Source organism: Habropoda laboriosa, unplaced genomic scaffold (genome assembly GCF_001263275.1).
Source record: "Habropoda laboriosa isolate 0110345459 unplaced genomic scaffold, ASM126327v1 scaffold57, whole genome shotgun sequence".
NCBI classification, from domain to species: Eukaryota; Metazoa; Arthropoda; class Insecta; order Hymenoptera; family Apidae; genus Habropoda; species Habropoda laboriosa.
The window spans coordinates 2827082-2850179 of record NW_017100229.1 but is presented as its reverse complement, the minus strand read 5'-3'; the positions used below and the strand labels follow the sequence as shown (position 1 = coordinate 2850179).

The following is a 23098-nucleotide window of genomic DNA, read 5'->3' as shown; positions in this document are numbered from 1 at the left end:
GCACACACACCCAAGCGCACGCACACACAATTTTCTTGGGGGGAAAAAACACAGCGAAAGGGTTATTCTTCTTCTCTTTCTACGCGAAGAACTACGGTGTTTGTCGCGGGATCGATATGCACAATAAATACTGTTGTCTCTTTCTCCTTTCTTTATCCACTTTAATCTTGTTCTTTTCAATCATCGATACACAAACCGTCGATATTTCGTTTTCTTCACAGGCGTCTAATATTATCCGACGCTGCCATTCTTTCATTCTCATTCACACTCATTCTCTCTCTTTCTCGGTTTCTCATCTGTATTTATATATATAAAGTGTTTCGTATTGGCTCGTAGTTCGTTAATCCGTTTATTTTAGTTCGTACTCCCCCGACAATTGGGACGATCTCTGTTGGCCGTGTACGAAGAAGAACATTGTCGCGGAAATCACCGATGACGGAGACGCACACACCGACGGACGTCGAACGAGACGTCGGTCACGAAACGCGGGGAGAGAGAAAAAAGGAAAATATTGCTAACGCGGAAAATATAATACACGTGTCTCTCGTTTGCCTTTCGTTATTTTCATTTTTTTTTTCTTTCTTTCAATACGTTTCTATATATATATATAATATTTTATATATATGTGCATAAATGTATATAAATATGTATATATATACAGTCACGCGAAGTCACGACACATTCTGTGTTCAACCTCCTTCTCTACGCTGCCTATCTTGTTTTCTCTTTCAACGCTTCCGCACTTACTGTCTATTCCTGATCATCCTCCTCCTCTCCCCCTTTCCCACATCCCCATTCTACGCTACATCCCCTCGCAACCACTATACCCTGGATACTTCGTTTTCTTACACGCGTGCTACCGTCGTGCAGCGTTCGTTACTTCTTTTTTTTTTTTTCTTTCGTATTTTATCACAGTAAGAGGTTTGATCGTTTCGCGCTCGTTCTCGTCTCCTTTTCTCTCTCTGGGTACCATTTCTTTCTTTCTCTCTCTCTCTCTCTCTGTGTATATTCAGCATGATTTACACCGTAGATCGACGAATCCGTCGACCTACCATTCGAGTCTGTATCGCGACGCAACAAGAACTCTAGGGACCAGGAAACGAAGACGCCCAAGGAGCGTATTTGTATTTCCTCCCCCTTTCTCTCTTATTTCTCAGAAGGGATAAATATGATTTAAAAAAAAAAAAAAAAAAAAAAAAAAAAAAAAAAAGGAACGTTCCTCCGACGAAACGAGGCTCGAGGAAGAACGTGGGGGCCCGCAGGAGCAAGCAGATTCGTCGCAAGCTTGGGGAAACGAGCGGAAGTCCTCGTGCAACGATCGAGGAGGACGCGTCTTCGACGACGATCGAGATCGACGCGAAACCACTCTATTACATTCGCGTTTCTTCTTTTTCCCGAATTTATACCTGATTGTTTCGCATTAGCGTTTCTCGTGCTTCCTCTCCTTGCTCTGCGTGTCTCGCACACGCAAAATGGCGACGATAGATTCTTGACGTCAGATCGCACGTTCCGCACATGTATATTTTTTCCTCTCGATTAATTTTTTCTCTCTGATTTTTGCCCCGTTCGTTTCGCTTTTCTCTCACAGTCTTCTCTCTGTCCGTGATTTTTTTCCTCCCGAGGTTGCGAGAAACCTTCTGCGATCCCACCTCGGCCCCCACGGTCTCTCAACACTGAGTTTCTCCGTGCGCGACAGCCTCTCGCCACACTTTCTCACTCGTGCCCTTTCTTTCCACGTCTAATTTCTATCGTTCTTTCTCCGTCACTTTTTCTCAAGGGAGTGTCCCACACGTACAGCCGTCCATCCAAGCTTGTCACTCTAAGCTATCCTACGAGGTTATTTGTTTTACGTTAGGTATCGGGGCTGATTGGTCATTTTTTCAACGGTTGCACATATGCAATGTACTTTATTTTAATTGAAATTTCGCATAGGATGAGTCAGAAGAATTCCTCGCGATGGCCAAATCTTTTCTCGTTCCTCTATCGGAGAGTCAGAGTTCGATCTTGAAACGAACATTCAAGTCCTCGATTCGATTGGCAATAATCGGTTGTTCCTCGAAGAAACGGCAACTGGTACGGAAATAAATATAAAGGAAGAACTAAGAAAAGCGATGCAACGACGATCGATAGTCGATGATCGAGGCCGACGAAGTTCTCTTGACTCAACCCACGAGAGCTCGACACGTTTAAACTCAACATTTATCTCTCGAATAATTAACGAGAAATAAATCTTCAGCTTAAACCCGCTCGAAATTCCCTACGTTCTGGACCCTAGAGCAGATGATCGCGAAAACGATGAAGGAAAATCCAACGGAAGAGGATCGAAAGAAAAGAAAAACGCATGTATACCGTATGAAACAGAAAGATGGTTCGTTATTCGATCAACGAAGAATCGTTCGAGATCGTGCAAGACGAAAGAGAAAAGAGAGCAGATATACACAGAGAAAGAAAGAGAGAGAGAGAGAGAGAGAGAGAGAACACCAGGGAAGCAAACGAAGCTGAACAGTCAGCTTTGCATCGTGCTCTTACCACGTCGAACGAGTTTCTCTGTTTACCTACCGCGTCGGTCGACCATCGTCGGAAAGACTTTCGTCGTAAATCTTCCCAAATATCGCGTCGCGCGCGATCGACGAATTAATCTCGTCGATCGTACGCCACGATCGGGAAACGCGTCCTAATATTTTTCTAGACGCCTCTATCTAAAACGCTCGATCTTCCATCGAATCGAACGTGTTCGTCCTTCCAACCGATTCGAGGCAGAGAAACACGAAGAAGGAGAATAAGACGGAGAAGAAGAAGAACGGCGACGCCCTTTATACTTGTTTATTTCTTTTTTTTCTTTCTTTCAAGGAATAATCCGCCAAGATACAGTCGAAGAAAAATGAACGAAGACGTAGATCGAAGACGCAGGACAAATTCTTGCGATCTTTGTAGGAAATCTTCTGTCTACGAGAAATGTATTACTCGGCTATTAAATTGGATCATGCGTTCCGCTCGATCGAATGCTCGATCGAGGGTGGCTCTCGCGTTATATCTCATTACGTAACAATCTGCTCAGTGTTACTCGCCGCTAGCTCCAACTACAGCGTGAAAGGGGGCAGGGGGGCGGCTAGGGTGTCGGTGCTAATTGTTACGTACTCAGGATTTGATCATTAGGGTCCAGAAGTGGAAATGTCGTCGCGATGTGGTTAGTATGCAGACATGGGGTACTCGATTTGCAAATTGGAAAGCGTGGTGAGTTCTTGAGGATTATCGGTGGACGCGATCGATTAGGAATTCCTCCGCGAATCGTTCGCGACCATCGGACCAAACGCTCGAGTTAACACCTTCTCTATCATTAGAGACGCGAGGTTGCATCTACTTTTACCATATTTTCCGAAATAACAGTAATAACATCGTTCTTTCAACTCGAGCGTGTGACCAAGCTACTTTACCAACGAGAAGGATAAACCTAGTATCTAATTCGCGACAGTTAACTACTACTGTACTAAAGTAGAATCACATAAATCGAGGACGGATGTCGTTGCAACGGACCTCTAACGTATAACCAAGGTTTATCCTACCCTCGAGGGTAAGGGAGAGGGGGGGAAGAGTACCACATCGGATCTTCCTCGACGGTGTGGAGAATTCTTCGACGACAATTCGACAACACGTTGAACTCGATTACTTTCTTCTTTTCAAAAAACGACAGATAAAACTCCGTCGAGGAAGACCAAAAGAGACCAACAAGGCTTACGATCTACCTGATGCCATAAGCATTCGAAATAATAACAACCAAAAGAATAATATTCAGCTTACATATGAGTGAGTGGCGGAATGGCGGAATGGTGTTGTCCGAGCGGATCCGGCGACGGTCCAGGCGAGTAGACACCGGCGCCGTGTTGCACGACGCCCTGTTCGACGCCTTGCGGCAGATACATCGAGATCATCTGTCTGAGGTCGCCCTGCGTCTGCTGCGTCTGCTGTTGGCCCATGTTGTACTCCCGTTTCACGACCTGGCCGCCAGCCGCGCCCGTCGACGACGCTCCCGTCGGCGTCGGTGTGTGTATACCGCCGCTCGCGGGACTCGTTGGCTCCGACTTTATGCTGCTACCGCTGGGACTGTGACTCGACATCTGAGAGCCAGGTTGGGCTTGGTGATAGGGCGACGGTGATCCACCGGGCACAGTAGTTCCACCGTAACCGCCGTAACCGTTCATGTAGCTGTTTATGGGGCTGGGACTGCCGCCGCCCATGTGATGGCCCATGTCGTACCTTGGATAACCAGCGGCCGATGCAGCCGCAGCCGCCGCTGCACCACCCATATGACCACCGTACGCGACGTGCTGCTGATACGCGGCCGTCGGGTCGTGCATCATGTATCCGTTAGGCATGTAACCGTTTGGCATTTGATAAACGTCTCGTGAAAGTTGTGCCTGTTGAGGACCACCGGAAGCACCGACTTGTCGTTGATCCACGCCTAACATACCGCCAACACCTGCCACACCGCCTCCAAGAGGGAACTTGTCCTTCTTCAGCAACGTCTTGGTCTTACGTCGTGGCCTATATTTGTAGTCTGGATGTTCCTTCATGTGCACCGCTCTCAATCGTTTCGCCTCGTCGATGAAGGGACGCTTCTCCGTCTCGCTGAGAAGCTTCCATTCGGCTCCCAGCCTCTTCGAGATCTCCGAATTGTGCATCTTCGGGTTCTCCTGCGCCATCTTGCGCCGTTGCCCTCGAGACCACACCATAAACGCATTCATCGGCCTCTTCACGCGGTCGATGTTGTTGTTCTTGCTGGTATTGTTATTGTTATTCGGTGGTTGATGATGCTGCTGAGGTTGAGGCTGTTGCTGTTGCTGCTGGTGCGGGTGGTGTTGTTGCTGTTGTTGACCGCCACCTTGTTGCGCCAACGAGTGCATGCTCTGCTGTTGCTGTTGCTGCTGTTGTTGTTGTTGAGCAGCTTGCATCGAGGCGTAGTGATGCTGGGGCGTCTGATGATGATGCTGAAGACCCAAACCGAGCCCTGTACTCGGCGGGCTTCCCGATAAGGCTGGACTGTGCACTATCGAGCCGAGGCTACCGTAGGGAGAGACCCCCGTATGGTGGCCCATAGGTGATACACCCTGATGAGGGTGCGGTGGCATCTGACCGTGCAGGCTGCCGCCCTTCAGGTCCGTCTCCATCGTGAGCATGTCTTCCTCCCTGTGGCCGTACAGTTTGCCGCCCTTTCCTGGTACCGCTCGACGTCAAGAAATTCGACGAAACGCCGAGGATTCGCGTGCACACGGCTATTTCGAACGATCGTCGCGTCGAAACGTTCGCTCGTTCCAATGACCACGTCACCGGGCGTGTTCTACACGGCAACACCGGCGAACATTACGCGACGACGTGTAGTCCTCTTCTCCTCGTTTCTCGCCGACAGTGTGACATGGAAGCCGGTTCACGTGAGCCAGTCTCGATCATACGAGTTACTCCTTCGCTACTGACACCACTTGTTGGAATTATACTTCGCGGCCACCACAATCACACTTTCTTCTCACTTTTTTTCTTCTTCCGATTCGTCCTATCAGTCAGTCACTCTATCCTCTCTCTCTCTCTCTCTCTCTCTCTCTCTCTCTCTCCTTCTCTTTCTCCCTGTTTGTTTACGTGTATAGAGTTTGTTTTACCGTTAGCTAGATTCTATCTATTACAGCCGTGAAACATCGGTAGAACGTCACTGTTACTAAATCACTATCTTCCTTTTAGTTCCACTGGATCGATCAGAATGTTAATGAATGAAACACACGATCACCGCGATAGCACCGTACGTTTGTCGAATCCACGCGTTCCTCGCGGAATATAGAAGGAATCGAGTCTTTCCGTTAAGGCAGCACGACGATGTTTAGTTATCACGAAAAGTCACCGTGGCTTCGTCTACTACTGATCACCGTACACTCGACGCTCCTCATATCAACACGGCGTGTATGTTATTCCTCCCCACCGCGTACTCCCTCTTCTCTATTGCTGGTATGGAACGTCGACGACAACACAACCGTCGTGATTCACGGCAGAAGTCCGGACTCGTACTGACGACGCACTGTCACTTTCTTCCCCTAGCACGCTGCCAGGCCTCCTCTCCTCTTCGTCTCTCCGACGAACCTCGACAGCTCGGCTCGTGACTGGCTGCAGGCTCACGATACGCTCGACGAATCGGATCGCGACGATGCAACGATACACCACGGGGTTTGCTTCTCGATATCAGGATTCCTCTCCTGTGTGTCCTTTCGTTCCAAGAGAAGGAAGAAAAACAAGGATCGCACCACTATTTGCCTCTTCTGCTTCTGTCCTGACAACGATCGCACGTTGTCCTAGACGATTAATCCACCACTATATTGTTTCACTGCTGCTTTTATTTATATATATAAATATATATATATATGTATATGTATACATATATATACACATACATATATATATATATACTTTCTTCTTGTCACACAAACAACTCCGGCTTTACGACTCGACGCGGTCCCACCTGACGATGAGAAAATCGTTGTATTACACGCGTGACGGACACGCGCACGTCCTTTCATCCGGTGTGTATGTATACTCTCTCTCGATGCGTGGTATAGAGCCCAGCTGAAGTAGCCAGAGACACAGGCGCGCAGCAGCTAACGTGGAAGAATAGGGAAAAAGAAGGAGAAGAAGAAGAAGAAGAACAAGTAGCAGCGACCTCCACTCTCCACGGAAGAACGGAACCGTCTGAGCATTTGTGGATTTCGCCTTGGGGTCCCACTCTCGGGGCTCACTTCCTGCCGAGGCGGCTGTCCCCCTCTCTCTGTTTCGCTCGCTACGCGCTCACCGCCCCTCCCCCTTGGCCGCGCAACCCTACCCTAACTTGCTACCAGCAACCATACCCAACGGACTCGACGGACCAGCACCAGAGCCTACCAACGGCAATCGATTGGCACACAAGCCTGCCATCATTTCTCCCGACCAATCGCGCGGCTCCCACCGACGCCGAAGGCGGCGCCATTACGCCGTGACGTCATCGCCAACAACCCCGACGACCTCTCGCGGCGACGCTTTCCAACCCCTCACCGCACTTCGCTCGCCCTCGTACAACCTTTCTCTCTTCTGCTCGTACGTCAGCTTCGGTTTCTCTAACTATGCCTTTCTCTTTGCTTCCGCACGCATGTGTTCATCTCTATTCGCGTCTCTCTGTCTGATGCGCTCTCCTCTCCGGTTGTGGTAGCCAGTGTGTTTCGTCCACGCGTTCTCCTGTCCGCGACACACACACACACATTCTCTCTCTTCCTCTCTATCACCCTCTTGCACCCTTTAAGCAAGAGGGAAGCCTGCCAACGCTGGACCCTGGCTCCCGCGAATTTCCTACCTTCCTACTCGCCTCGTGTCGTTTTCCTGCGCTCCACGCGCGAACACAGCGCGTGTCTCTCCTTCCTCAACCCCCCAGCCACCCCTTTGCTACGTCTCTGTCGCTCATGGTTTAGATCGGGGCAAGCGTGGGGCTCTCCTCTCCGCGCGCGATTCCTACTTCGCGCTGACCTTCGGGCTTTCGCGGACCAACTCGTTCTTGTTTTCCTTTTTATATTTTTTCGGAGATAGATTCTTCATCGATACAGAGAAATTGGCCACTTTATCGTGCAACGTTTGATAATTATAGCTGTGAGATATTTTTCGCTGCGTTTCAGAGGGCGAGCTCGATTTTCTCGATTGGTTATAGATTTATCGCGACTGAACCAACGAATTAAGGATGTTTACAGACGAGATTCGATAAATGTTTGCGAGGACTTTCTGCGCGGTATTCTTCGAGCAGACAATGCTCTATTTCTGAGCGCACGTGCAAATGCATTCTAACTGCGCAGGCATCCCTATCTTATCGCCAGTTCCACTGGTATCGCGGTTTTCTTTCTGCCCGGCGATTTTTGCCAGAGAAAGCCACGAGCCTCTGTCGCTGCCGTTTTTATTCCTCCTCGGTGCTCGGTTACAACACGAGGCATCAACCTTTGCAATCTTCTCGTGTTTATTACGCGTAGCGTAATAGTAATATAATTCGACACTCGATCTCGATAAACAACGGTCCGCGTCGATGTTGTAAAGTAAAGGGTTAAGTACACGCTGCCTACCATTTTTCTCCGCACGAGGCCCTATTATTTTCGTCAAGAGCAAATTCCAGAGTTAATTTAGCAAGAGTAGGGGGGCATTAGCTCGTGTCGCGCTTCGTCGTATTCAAATCTCCCATTATATCCGGTCGACTTGACCCATTTTCTCCTTGTCTCCTCGTTCCCTTCTCCCCCCCTCTCTCTCTCTCCTTTTTTCCTCTCCATTCAGTCTAGCAGTTCCTTCGCAGCCTCTCCTCTCCGTCTCTCGTTCGTGAAATCCACAAAGAGGCTCCACGAGCCATTCCTGAAAGAACCTTCCATCGGCCGATGCGACTCTGTTTAAGCGCGGCTCTCCTGCGTAGGACCTGTTGCCGCGGCGCACACCAGCCCAGACAGAGAGGGAGGGAATCGGCGCGGGAGAAAACCGGAGAGAAAGAGCGAAACGCATAATGGAAGAATGCGTCATAGATAATCGTAGCGCAACCCCGGCGTGCCTCGTGCGTCAGCGACAATGAAAGTAACGGCGCGGCCGGATGGAGTCTCTCCCATTCGAACCGTTCACCGACGTTCAATTTCGACGAATGCCTACGCTCTCCTTTCTTCCCCTCTCTTACCGCCAACCCCTTTCGTCCCTTTCGAGGAACAACCCTTCTCTCTCGCCCTCTCTTCTAGATCTCTACGCGTTCTACGGTGAAATACTTCGCGTGATACTTTCCAATTTTTTCCCCCGGTATTTCCAGTAACAAGTGATTCTTGCGAGATACGACTAGAATAGGTTTGTATCGTAAGTATCGTCGTCCGTGAGCTGTTTCACCGATAAACAGCCCGATTTCAGAAGATGTTGCAATTACGTACGTTTCTTGGCAAGGGTTGTCACAACTTGAACGTGTTTCTATAATCCTCGGACGGATGTCGCAACGAAATCACCGGTCGAGTTTACCGTTGCAAAACGGTATCCCGGGAGAATAAAGAATTGGATTTCAGAAACAAACTTATAATTATGCATGATCGAGAGGAGGCACACTGGCTGGCCCGATAAGCGGGCAAGGTCGTCTCGATAAGATTACCAGGGCCGATAAGCGAAGTGCAAGGTCCCGTGGAATGACTCAATCGATCGATCGATCGATCGATCTTTTTAATCGTCGCGGTTAGGTGACGCGTGCTCGTTATCTACCGCGTTTCGCCACGCCGGTGTACTCTCTGAATCCCACGACGATCATCTGTATACAACAACTCTCCGACGAACGGGCAATAAATCAAAACGAGAAAGGGTAATCAGAGGAGCATTGTGACGTGTTCGCGACAGTCGCCGTAATGAAAACCGCACGGATGATGCGCGCGACGCTGCGCGTTTCGCGTCGAGCAAACGCTTCGGAACCGAATATTGACACCTGCTTAACGAACCTACGAAAATTTATTGCTAATTGTCCCGTGTGAAACGTCACGCAGGTATCAAGCGAGAAGAGAGAGAGAGAGAGAGAGAGAGAGAGAGAGAGAGAGAGGGTGGGAACAGTTGACCGTAAACGGTGCTCTTTGTTCGATCGATTGCCATCAAGGCGAGTCCTATGACCAAGCTAGAGGTACCTGCTCCCGTAACGACACAGCGTATAATAAAGCTGTGCCAAATACCTGCGCGTTCTACAACGCCGAACCTGTTAGGTGCAGCGGCCACGACTAATTAGCGGGCCAACGAGCCGGCCTTTCACTCGTTTCAGCCGCGAAAACTAGCGTTTCGTCGCCTTATGGCTCTTGTAGATGACCGTTTTTCGGGCCTATTCATTCTGCGGTTCCTACGGATCAGGGGATAGGTAACGTTGTTAAGCCGCGTGAAATCGCAAATGGGAATTTTATTGTCGGATTTGAAACTTCTAAACGAGGCCTCGTAACGTGAACGTTCAAATTGAAATTTAAAACTTCAAACTTAAATTTAGATGCTCGATTCCTATTCTATACAGAAATACCACGCTTTCGGAATTTCTTTAGGTAATCAACTACATTTTCCTTGGGTGAAATTCCCCGATTTATCAGCGTTGGAAAACGCCCTATCAGCGATGAAAGAAAAATCGTAGCGGTGGACACAACGGCTTGTCCGAAAATTCACACACGGTGGCACTGACAATCTCATTTCGCGGAAAGACAATCGCCGATCGACACCAAATTATCGCGTCAGAACGGGTGGCGCGCGTTGATCGCGGCACAATGGCGTTTCCCGCGCGCAAAGTACCGTCGGCTCGAATGATCGTTCACTGGCATCGATGATTAAAGGCCTCGACTTCGACGTCGACGTTTTCTGTCCTCTTCGCGGGATCACAGGTGACTCCACGGTTTCGCGCGCGCACCCCGGCAAACGCCACAAGTGGCGTATAAACCGCGCGGAATAAGTGGATTGATAGGTCGTTACCAACGTAGAGAAAAAAAAAAGGAAAAAGGAGGAGAGGAGGGAAAGAAGAAAAAAAAAAAGAGATGCACCAAGGGAAAGAAAGGGGGAGTGCAAAATATACGAAAGACAGAGGAGGCCCGGCGGAGGAAGCTAGACAGGAGAAACTGTACAATAAGTCGGGCACCGACAATGGAATACCGCGGGCGGTCTTTGTGATTCAAATCAATGTTTGTGATACTCGATGGCACGCTGCTTTTGTACCAGTTGAGCTTTCGTTTAAGCGGATACGTACCTGCGCGTATATACGTACATAAGTACGTATCGAACACGCGCAACTTCAATGCTTCTTTCTCTCCTCTCTGCTTTCCCTCGCCACCTTGCACATTCTCTTTATTCCTTTCTCCTTCTCTTTTTAATACTGTCCCGCACTTGGTCCTTCTTTTAATAGTTACGTTTGCACCGGCACCTCGTTGTGCTGTTATTACGCGTGCATAATTGGATTCGCAGGTAGGAACGTGCACCTTGCGTGTAAACTCTTTACAGTTTGTATTCCATTCGGAAATAAATCCTTCGTAGGGATCCCTTTTTTCTTTTTAATTGACGTAATTCGATAATCTCTACGCGGATTATTCAGACGTGCTAGGCGAAGATCAAGGCTACTTGGGTGAAAGAGAAAAGGGTGGGTAGGAAGAGAAAAAGTGGCGAATAGTTCGGAAGGAAAGCGGAGGGAGAGTATTTTCGCGTATCGAAAGAGAAACCGCGAGGTGAGGCCGCGGCACAATGGCGTTGTGTACGCCATTGTCGTTCACCATTATCTTCGTCCCATTAACCGCGTTTATGCGAAGGTGGTCGACCTCCCCGTCGACCACGCTCGAACTTCTCTATCGTTCCAAGAAAAAAGCCCGGCAAGCAGAGGAGGAGGAGTGGAAGAAGCGACGAGAACGGGGTGGTAGACCAACACAGGAGCGAGAGAAAAAGAGAGAGAGAGGGAGAGAAAACAACGGGGCGAAAGGAATTCGTGGGCGTGCAATTGCCAACAGGTGATACCATTGGGGCCTCCTCTTAGAGCTGGAATAATAAGAGAAAGGCGGACTGTGTGTCGGTAGAGGAGAGAGAAATGGGGTGGAAATCAAGGGGGTGGTGGTGGAGGTGCCGGAAGGGCAGCCAACAAAGTCTTTATCGTTTCGAGGACCGATTACAAAGCTCGATTGTTGCCATTCTTCCCGATCCAAATAATCTCGCTGCGACCACGGGGTCGAACAGTTATATTCAGCTTGAAATTTCCATCTTTTCCATCCTTCCTCCACTCCTTCTCCCTCGATCATCCTGTTCGACCCGTTAGAAATTCCAAATTTCATTTTTACCAGCCCAAAAGTTAGGCGCAGAAGGTGTAATAAAAGTAATAATCTGTCGAGCATTTTATTTCTATATGGCTCCGCGGGATGACTAATTAAGAACGAGTCCTAACGATCGTTTAAGTGACATTTTACGGTCGTTTTTTCCAGGTTTCCAGCGAGTAAAATAAGGTGCACTTGACTAAAAAGGACACCATAATAGCGAATACCGACCGTAATCAGGAGCGAAGAGAGCGCAAGTTCGCGGAAGGGTTGCCTCGCCCCTTTTATCCAGGCTGAAACGTTGTAAATTTGGGTCACGCTGACCTACCTAGCCCACAAAACGAGTCCAAGGTGTTACGTATCATAAAAATTCTCAGTGTCGTAAAAGTTTCGCTCCGCTGGAAATTCGACGCTAAGACTCGAATCTTCAAGGGGGTGGGTTCTCTCCTCTATGGGGCCATTGCGATCGGCGTTTATTGTTCCGGTTAATCCGGTCTTAATCCTTCGAGGACGGTGAAACATCGGCCAACAGTATAATTAGGCCGGTCGTTAGAAGCGGAAAAGCTGTAAACAAGCTTTGGAAAACGGATCGCATTACCAGGTGAAACTGGACGAATAACACCTAATGATTTATGTCAACGCAAATGACGAACCGAGAATACATTATGCGTCAACTGCTCGAGATATTATCCCCATATGCCTACGTACGTCTAATTACCGACGGTTAGACGTAAATATCGGCAATTAACAGAACGACAAGCCGAGCTATGAATTTCACATAGAGCCGCTTTGTTCGTTGGAAAACGTAACGGTGAAAAATAAGCTGGATTATAATCGTTATCGTGCAATGTCGTATCCAATCGTTCGCGGAGCTAATAAAGATCAGTCGGAGTAAAGAACGGTAAATTAGCAAGGGAAAAAAAAATGGATAGTCTTGGCGGGAAGTTTTAATCGGCCGCGCGAGGCCAATTAGCGCGATTATCCTCCGCAGCTCGGTAATTATAATCGTGGACGATTTCTCACGTCGACATGTCGCGCATAAACTCTCACGGGGTGCGAGAAGGTGGTCGGTTGGCACGCAAGGGATCTCTGGATCGGTCCCGCGGGACCGAAACGATGCGAGCTGCTCGCATGCACAGGTGTACAAATAAATTGCGCGCGGGAATCCGATTGGCTTGCCTCCGGTTCTGGCTGCATCATCCTCCCTGATTGCTAAACGACGCGCGTGCAACTGGTCGCGCGAGCAACCCGTTTCCAAGCGGCGATTATGCGCGTCCGCGCAAATCAGAATCTCATTGCGCTGTCATCGGCCGATGCTTACACCGCTCGCGCGTATACGCGCCATTCTGACGACGTAATCTCTTCCACAGCCAGTCCTCGTACATGCACGCTTCTTCCCTTTTTATCACCAATTTCTATCCTTCCTTCTTTTTTTTTTTTTGCGATTCCACGATACTCCTTTTTTATGGAAATTTCCTACGAAAATTGATCGCTCCGGCATTGGACAGAATCATCGAACGCTTCAGCGTTTCGCCGGCCAATTTAACGATCATTCATAGATTTACGATACCGGTTGTAAGATACGCGTGTATTGGGAATGGGTATGACAGTGTAACTGAGCCAATTGCAGCTGGAATTTTGACGATTTCAGAGGTCGAAAATTCGCTATGGAAACGTGTGGATCATATTCTATAAATTTTGGAAACAGGTTCTGATTCTCTGATTTAGAGGAACAGAGTCATCTTGAATTCTACTTCAATAATCAAATCCTGCGCAAAGTTCGCGAACCAAAGACTGCAAGAAAAACAGAGCGAGGACAATAGACTCGACGCTGCTTTGTTTCGAATTAATCCACGTGAATGAACCGGTGCACGATATCGCGGGGCGGATTCGACACAGGCCGATCCGCGACCAGAAAAATCACCGTGCTCCGTGTTACACTTAATCCGTGACCTGTCATCGCTTGACACCCAGGACGCGATCCTATTCTCCTCTACGCGTATACGATTTCGAACGATTCGTTCTGCACCCCGAATGTTGGCCAACAGATGCTCCGTCGTCGAAAACGCTTGGAAAAATTCGCCCGGACGATGAGAAGAACCGTTCTGTCCTTAGATTTTTAGGGAACGCGTGCAGGTACAACAACAACCGAGAGAAAAATCGAAGAAGGACGGAGGAATCTAACGGATTTCATCGAGCGGAAGCGATTTCCTGTAGCGACACAGTTAGAAAACCGATTCCCACGTTCGCTCTCCGCGATTCCATCGGCAAGTTGAGAGCCCCTGACGGGGGTCAGGCCCCGTTTTTCGCAAAGCTTCCCCTCGGTACCAACCGGGCCCCATAGTTTTGCTCCACATAGTTGAGGTGAGCCTTCGAGGTAGACCGTGAAGACGAGGGTTCGGTGGATGGAAAGCGGGCAGGCGAAGGACGAAGGGGCCAAGTCCCCCTGGCTCGATATTTATTGCGGGGATGCGTGCCGGCCAGATATTATTATTTGTACCGCGGGCATAATTCAAGCGGGTCGTTAAAATTATTTTATTACTTGTTCTACACCCCGCGCTCCCAGATTCCGCGTCGACACCCCTCTTTATCCCTCGTCCTCTCCAACTTGTATCTCTGATTTTCACTTACCGCTCTGTACACGTCTCCTGCGAGATTCTTCCCTCGATTTGCAACGAGACGATTCTTACTGAAGAATATCTGTATTAAATCCAGGGTATTGATCGGACGAGCATACGTATATTCAAAAAGTAGAAATATCGCGTGCAATTAAAGCATCTCAATTTACCGAGGTTTTTGTTTACCGCGAAATTTTATACGGATTCTTTTTTTTTTTTTGTTTTAGAGTAGTATTGGGTAGAATGAAATGAAAATATTGCTTTGGAATTGTGAAGAGTAGAGAGCGCGAGGAGACACTTGCAGCCAACCCCAGCAGAAAATTCGATCACAAGCCGACCCACCGTCTCGTTCCATCGTCATTATCCGCAAAACACGTTCCACGGTGTGTCGACAATGGAAGGTGAGCATCGCGTCGGTCAACGGCATGGGCGTACCTTGCCAAACTCTCATTCTCTCCTCTTCTCCGGCCGCTACAGTCTCTTCTTCAGGACGCGTAAAGTGGCGTGACGAGTGTCTCAAGAGAGACAGCCTCGTCCAAGGAGATCCTCCAATAACCCTTTTCTATCTCTATCTCGCTCTCGTTCTCTCTTCCTTTCTCGAGTGTGTCGAGTCGAGTAACTTAAAGTCGTATCAATCTCATTTATGCCAATTTCGCGTCTGGTCGAGCCCTTCGCCTAACCCATTTCTAGGCCCCGTGGCCCCGTTCGAGCACGTCATTGCAGACACGTTTTCCAGTAGGAGAATTTTCATGACAATCGAGCAAAGGTACAGGAGAGAGAGAGAGAGCTCTGGTTGAGTGAAACGGTGGGGGTAACGGGGTCTCCTTGGCGTCGCGACACGTTCCTGGATATGCAAATCAACGGGGCCGATTTATTTCGCGCGCCGCGCCGCCTCGCCTCGATTGATTATTCAACGATCGAACCCGTTTGTCGACTCGATTAATCTTCGTGAAAAATGTGACGATTCCTGAGCCACGGAGTCGCGGCCAGCAGCGCGAGGGGGGAGGAAATAATTTAGCGAGGCCGCGTGCACGGCAGCGCGCTAATGAGCGCGCGGACCGAGATCGATGATAAATAATTACGTGGCCGGATTTGCTTCTTTTTCACCGGGGCTCTCGCGTTCACGCTCGCCGGCGATTTTCGCCGGTGCCAAGAATTTACAGTTGCTACAAGAGCGCGTGTAACGCAATTCTTTTCGTCCGTTTAATCGAGTTAGATATATTTCAGGTTCTCGACGTGGAGGTATTTAAAATTCAATCTAATTTCAATACCAGAAGAAAGAGAGGAGGAAGATCGACGTGGCAAAGTAGCCATCTAAGAAGGCACACAGCCACTCGACTGCATAATTTCGAATACAGTATAAATTGCCGCACTCGAGGACAATGAGCAAACGTGGACGAGTTTGGCACGATTCGCCAGGATCCTCGTCCAGGATCGGCCCTGGCCTGGCGTACGACCCGCAGAGAGCTAGAATCGCGTCAAGGACGAAGGGTACACCGTCGAAGGGTAGATACCCTCGTCAGAATCGTCATCGAGGTGACAGGTAAATACAGGGGAAGCTCTATCTACCCCCGTGAAAGGATGTATATAATATATACTCACGAGCCAGAAGACGATTCCACGGGTGAGAAACGGGGGGAGAGAGAGTGGAAGGCGGTAGAGGTGGTTCTCCTATGGCGGAGACCTTGCAAGTAAACGAGGATTAAATCCGAGACCGTCCTCGCTCGGGAACGACTAGAGCTGTTGTGACCTAGGAGAAATCGTGCGTGTAAGGCGAGCGCCGCGATTATTGTTCGACTTTCCGTCGTATGGAAACAGAGAATAGAGTGGGGGACTGTTGTCGATTCGAACCTGTTGATAAACGAAACTTCTTATGTCACCTCTGGTTGCCGTAAACGTTAACTCTTGAAGAATAAACTCGTACATCGTACGAGCAACGCACGGTTCGAATAAAACTAGCCGTATAAAATTTAAATTAAGCGTACGCGCAATTAATCGTTTCGAACGTTTCATCTTGCACCAAGGAGATATTTTCTTCTCGCTTGTAAAAATGAAAAAAGGAATCTGTCTTGAATCTACCGGAAGAAAAATGATCGAAAATGATTCATGATCGAATTAACAGGCAAGCAGCGGAATTCCTCGACATTTTCCTTAATTATGATGATTATACCAGGTGCAGGAGCGCGACGTTTACGAGCGCGAGTTACGGTTCTTCGGCCGCGTTGCCAGAATACGCAATTTGCGCAAATCGATCGTTCATCCGGCAAATGACGCGCGGTCATTAGTCTGCAGCGGCTGGAAACCGCTGCCAAGAACCGCCGACATGCCTCTGCTCGCCTCCTCGCGAAGATACTAATCCGCCTGTGGCTTGCACGCGTCATTACGCTCGCTGGACGCGATGCTCGCCTACGCGCCTCGGCGAGAAAGAGACGGGGAATCATCAGGATTGGCCCAATGGTGTGTTTCGCGAGAAAGAAGAACGGACGAGGTAGAAAGGGCGAGAGGAGAGGACGAGAGAGTGGAAACGGGGAGAAGATGACGAAGAAGGGAGAAAGAGGAGGAGAGAAGGCGAGAGAGACGCGGGAAAAAGTGCGTGCGCGTGTATGCAGCATCCAACCCCCCTTCCCGTCTCTTTCTCCCGCGGCTGGCTGTCCTCGTCACGCTGGCGTGAGGGGTGGAAGCCATCTGCATCGCGATGAATGCCACTAACCACCCTGCGAGCACCCCTGAAAAACCCCCTTCACCTTCGTTTCCAACCCCTGTGCGAAGCGGCCCAGCCGGACCCGCTGCCACGGGTTCTCAATTTCCCTCGGATGTAGAGTATACGCTTTCTTGCTTCTCATTTACCACTATGCACGTGCTCCAGAATCCGCGAGAATTAATTGTACAATTTGTGTTTTAAATCAATAAACCGACGATAAAATTATGATAATATCTGATTTTTCTTTATTTCCCCCCCTCCCTTTTCCCGAGGATATTGGAACATTATGTTTCGGGAGGACGGTAGTTTTGGGTAATCTTGAATGTTGGTGAATAATTAATTGCGTTAAATTCGAGGAATTTCGTTTGTTCGAAGAGTATGGAAGTTTGATCGATTAAAAGTGATCGAGAAAGTTGAAGGAAGATTTATGGCGACAATGAAGTCGAAAGGGTGCAAGTTTTCGTCTTTGTTCACGGTGTTCTTCGTCTCCTTCGGAGAAGCTTTATTACCGCGGGGTGATGATTTGCAAAATAAGCCCTTCTGTTCGTTTGACTTTTGCCAGCTTCCCAAAGTCGGCCAGCTTTATCAAGTGTATGAATTAAATTGCCGTTTTATTACCCGTGGGGGAGCATCGCGAGGGCAACCAGCAACCTCCCCCCCCCCCCCCCCCCCTCTCTCTTCTCTGTCTCTTTCCACCTCCAGTTAGATTATTCAACGTTTTAAAAACTTAATGTCCGAAGGTATTCGAATGTAAATATACCGAAAGGATTGAATATTTGAATGTAAAATACGTGGAAAAATCAAGAGAACGCAGTCTCGTCAAACGAACATTTATCCAACATCGCCGACTTCCGGTAACGCGACACGATTTCCGCATTATACCGAGTACGTAGCTACGACTGTTACGAATCGCCACTCTAAAACCCCCTGACGGTTTCTAAACACACCCTTTACATACCGTGGGTGGGTTTAAGGGGTTTAAGGGGACGGTGACACGAGGGGATTTCGACTGATCGATTGTACACGTCACGCGGTACGTTTCTTCGAACCACCGTACACTCTTACACGTTCGCGATTCGGTCTATCAAAATTTACCCCCTCCTCTAGCTATACGTCGATTATTCGAACTTGGTGAGAAAATGAAAGGGGAAAAAAAAGAAGTCGTTGAAGCAACGTTGACGATATCATGTTTATCAAGCTTTCAATTCACGTTTCGCAAACAAACACGCTTTTCAACCCTCTCTCTCTCTCTCTCTCGCTCTCGAGTGTTTGCCCTCCGCCTGTTTATCGTTGAATCATAGACAAAGCTCGTTTCACATCGGCATCCCTCGCGCGACATACTTAATCGCCCTATTTCGCGTGTGCACACACGCTCACCAATCTCTGCGGGTTTTTTTAAAAAGGAAACGGTCTGAAAGAAGGAAGATGGCGTCGATCATCAGAGGCCAGGGGTAAATTTCAAAAAAAAGAAAAAAAAAGAACGTCCTTTCCTCTTCTTCCACCCTTCTACTTCCGTACTACGGTGGTTCGTGACTCTCTTCGACGTCGACGACGACGACGACGTCCGTTCTCTCTCCCTCTCTCTCTCTGTCTTTCATGCCCGGTGGAAAGCCACGGCAATCACGGCGGCTGCAATTTTTATGAAGTCCTCGTCGGGTCTTCGAGTTCTTGAATAATTCAGGGTCAAGCGGCGTGGGCGAAAATGGCGCCTGCGCGCGCGGGGTAATACGCGCCGAATTTTTTGGTCGAGCACGCTGAAAAACTCGCTCGTGCACGCCACTTGTGCGATGCTTGAACGGTCCACCACTTTAATAATTTCGTGGTACGTCGAGTAGTTGCGAGGTGGAAATAAAATAGGGAACCGCGTGCCCGCGCGCTCGTAGTCGCTTGCTTGCGCCGAAAATTTTTGTTTCCCCTCTCTTTCTCTCTCTCTTTCACCACCGTTTCTCACCCCTACTCGTTGAAGAATACGTTGTTCGCTAATATTTTCCGGCGAATCGAAAAAAAGCCTCGTCGAACGAGGCATTATACAGCGAACCTTCTAACGCTCGTTGAAAAATAATTATCTCTGAAGGATCGTCGGTTCTCCATGGTAGCTCTTTTTCCCCACATCATTGTTTCGCGCAACAGACGGAATTAATTGCTTTAAAAAAACCCGGGTAATTGTTTAAATAACCGTGACAAGAGTGATCGTCGTTGCTCGAATGAAGTTTCTTTTTTTACTCCTCCGCATCGATACTTTTGTCAACGGGGTAGGTGTGTTTCCAATTCGACAATCAAGAGTGACGGTAATTGACTCAGGACGGAAGGAGATACACTGCACCTGCAATTGGTGCTCACCTCTTACGGATCAAGGACACTGTTATAATCCTTCCGCCTACGACCGTAATCCTGGCTTTACGTTCGAGCGCAAGGATTAACGAGTAATTAGCAGGACACGCGACGAAGACATCCACGAGTCCTTTAACCTTCCCTCCTCGTACCATCCCCGTGTCTCCTCTCTATTATTCGTCAGAAAATCCTCCCGTTTCTTCACAATGAAACGATTATGTTTTTCAACAAGGGAAATTTTGTTATTCTGTGAACTAATTGGATTTGCCGGCAGCCATTTCCCTGCAATAAAGGCTTGTTTGGAACTTTACGAGGCGGAGAAACGGTGCATCAACTATTTTTCCAAGAAAGCAATTTCGCCGTTTTCGACAGGAAAAAACTTGGAAATGTAAAATTATACGATCGTCTTCGTACTGACCTGAATATTCGCAACTAATTATACCCAAGTCAACGCGACGGAGACAATCCCCTTTCAGAATTGCCAGGGATTCCGTCAGATTGCCCAGGATCCGACAATAATTCCGGTCGAGTGGGGTAATTGAATGGTCACCTGGTCGTATATGGGGAAGGATTAACCGAACGGTCTCTACAAAGGATTCTTGCTACACGATAAATCACGGTAACGATCGACATGATTACCTATTGCTGAATTCCAAGTCAGCCAATACGTTTACCTGTCTCTCTGTCTCTCTCTCTCTCTCTTCATCCTCGATTTCTATTATTACACCCCTCTCAGGCGACACTCGAAGAAATCATACTCCAGAAGGGTAATAAAAATAGCTACCGTATATTTTACATCCCTCGTAAACCCGTCGAAAGATCCTTCATTGTTCCCTATGCATTGTAAAACAATATTCGCATATACCACGTACAGCCTGTAAATAGCGGAAGTAATATTTCGAAGAAAAGAAGAAAAAAGGGGAAAATTGTTAAAGCCTTGGAAAATATGGGAGAAAAGGGGGTCAGAAGAGCACGTTCGCGAAGGAAGAAGCGTCACGATGACGATGCGAGCCTTCAGATAGGAAAAGATAAATGAAAATCGAGTCGTTCGACAAAAACCGATTGATCCCTGAGAGAGTTCGAGTAACGGAGGCGGGGGAGAATGGTGAGGTCGTAGGTGAGGCTTCGAGGTTGCTTCGAGGACGGTGGACATCGATCAGGGAACCGTCGTAAGGACGGACGTCCCTTCGTCCTACGGAGGGGTTGATGGATGCGAGATTACAGCGACGGGGACACTCGTTGACACCCCATGATGTATAACCCGCAGCCTCCAGCTAGTAGCGAGGCTACTTACCTATCCACCAGGACCAAGAAGAGAAGTCGTGCTTCCTGCTTTCTCCGCCCACACGCCCTCCGAACGCCTTTTGACCGGTCCTCGCGTGGCGAATTAACCCCACCCCCGATCGCCTAGATGTTAATCTTAATCGTTCTTTGGTGTCTGGCAGGTGTGGGATCAATTCGAACGATATTAGCCTCAGATACATTGTGACACTTGATCTCGTAGTAAAAGGAGGCGGGATTTGATCAAGGTTTTAACGGGTTTAACCCTTTCCCTTGTAACCACGAATCACGTTAGTGCAGTATTTCTCGATTACCAAATGTCCTTCTGACTGTTTCAATTGAATTTGGAATAGTCACGATTAAGAAATCGAATAGAAAAAGAACGCGTCCTATTTCATCGCGTAATATTTCACTTGGAAAAGGATTCTCCAAAAAATCCTCGATTTCAGCGTCTTAGTAATATCGAGAACAAACCCGAGTGTAATGGAACAACCGTGTACAAAACGTCCACGCGAGTATCCAGCGCGACCTCGTACGGAAATATTCGCCTGCTAGGGATGAAAGGGGAGGGGTGGGTGGGTGGGTGGCTCGGAAGCGGGAGGACGGGGGAAGAAACGAGAAAAAGAAGGACAGGATAGAGGGTAGCGTAGATAAGTCGGGGCATCTGCTTTCTTTCGTGCTTCCGGCCATCTTCTGCCACCCCTTTCGTCCTTCTTTTCGGGGTGGAAACGGCTCCGGTCCATTCTCGTCGAGACGTTGTATCGGGCCAACACACCGAGACCCCTGTGCACACAGCAACCAGGGAAAGGGAGGGAAGAGAGAGAGAGAGAATACGGGTGGGCGAAGAAGAACGTGCTGAATAGAAGATTGGAACTCTTTCTGCGGTGACGGCGCTTCTTCCGGCGGGGTGGCTGATAGTGCCGGCTATTTCCGGTGGCCACCGTGACATTGCTATCGCCCGTGCAACGTCTACTATACCCCCGAGGCCATCCACGTTAAACGTCCTCCTCTCGAACGCTCACGTGTAACCACCCACTCACCTCCTCTCCTCCTCCACCCTTCTCCTACTCTATACGTATTTTTGCATCGCCGGACGACGTGGATTTTTGCCCGAGTTTCTTTCCACGTTGAACCGGCGCGGCCTGAATTCTGGACACCTCTAGCTGGAGGAGACTTACTCAATGGCGCCGTTCAGGAAGGTTTTTCCTATTGTCCCCCCTTTTTGTTTCGTGAATCGCGTCGTCGTTGGTAGTTTTGTATCGCCAGGGACTCTCGTCCCGGAACATGTACACCGTGCCTGACTGTCGAAAAAATTTTCATAATTTCCTTAGTTGGTAAATTTATCAACGCACGCCGGATAGAAGAATAGAATGTTCAATTGAAATACACGTTATCGGGTGAAAAAGTTTCGGACCACTTGTCAATTTCTATCGATATTAAACGTGCTGCTACCAATTTTTTTTTACGGATCTCTCGCTCAAGGGGAATTCCCGTTGCCAGGAATAAAATGATTTTCCATCTAACAGAAACTATCGACAGATCCGATAAAGAGGGATCGCGTATGGAAATTTTCAGGTAACCAATAGGGACGGATACAGTAGTGGTTCGCGGGGATCCAGGAGCTAGATAAGGACGTTTACCAACGTTGCAATTGATCGCGGGGAAAGATAAAGATATCGCGATGTCCGTACATATCCACTGACACCGACTGCACTTCGCGGCTTATCGGTTATCGCATATCGAACGAGCCTGCAGTCCAATGAGCTCTCAGACATATCGTAACCCGGCTGAACATCGACCCCCTCGATTATATCGGTTTATCGTCGGTGTCCCATGGACAAAGGGTATATCCAGCGACACGTCGCGACGAGTGACGCATTCTCTTCAACCTAATCCAAAATTCCACCCTTTCCTCTCCCTCGAAACCTCGAAATTCTCGAATTACTCGGAACAATAGAGCAATAAACGGAGGACACCATTTTCCAGGATTAAAAATGTTTCGACGTCTATTAGAAATGTGTTCGCAAACAGAGGAATTTGCACGTGGGAGCAATTTCGCAATGGGAAACAGTACGAGAACCGGGATTTCGATTATTTCCTGGAACTGTGCTGGATGGAATACAACTAAGCCCCTTCGTGCTCAATTTCTGGTAACCAAAGCCCCGAACGAGGGCTAACGGTTTGGTATTACAGCATCCAACGATACACGGCAGCGTGTATGCAACCTGGAAGGACCTGGTAAGGACACCGCGAGTCCCAGGTAGTCCTGGCCACGGGTATTCAGCTGTCAATCAGGCCACGCCGAATCCCGGTAGTCCTGGGGAACATCTGCTCTTGGAGAACGCGATACGTCGGCGGACGGGGGC

At 48.6% G+C, this 23098-nt stretch overlaps 1 protein-coding gene across 1 annotated transcript; it reads right to left on the bottom strand.

The window, feature by feature from the left end:
* Window positions 1–1554: 1554 nt before the first annotated feature.
* On the bottom strand, window positions 1555–5404 carry LOC108571312 (transcription factor Sox-2). The gene is made up of 2 exons (XM_017933321.1): window positions 3799–5404; window positions 1555–1829 (listed from the first exon to the last, which is right to left on the bottom strand). Exons 1-2 carry the CDS (start codon window positions 5172–5174, stop codon window positions 1820–1822), a joined length of 1386 nt encoding a protein of 461 aa, XP_017788810.1. The 5' UTR covers window positions 5175–5404; the 3' UTR covers window positions 1555–1819.
* Window positions 5405–23098: the final 17694 nt, after the last annotated feature.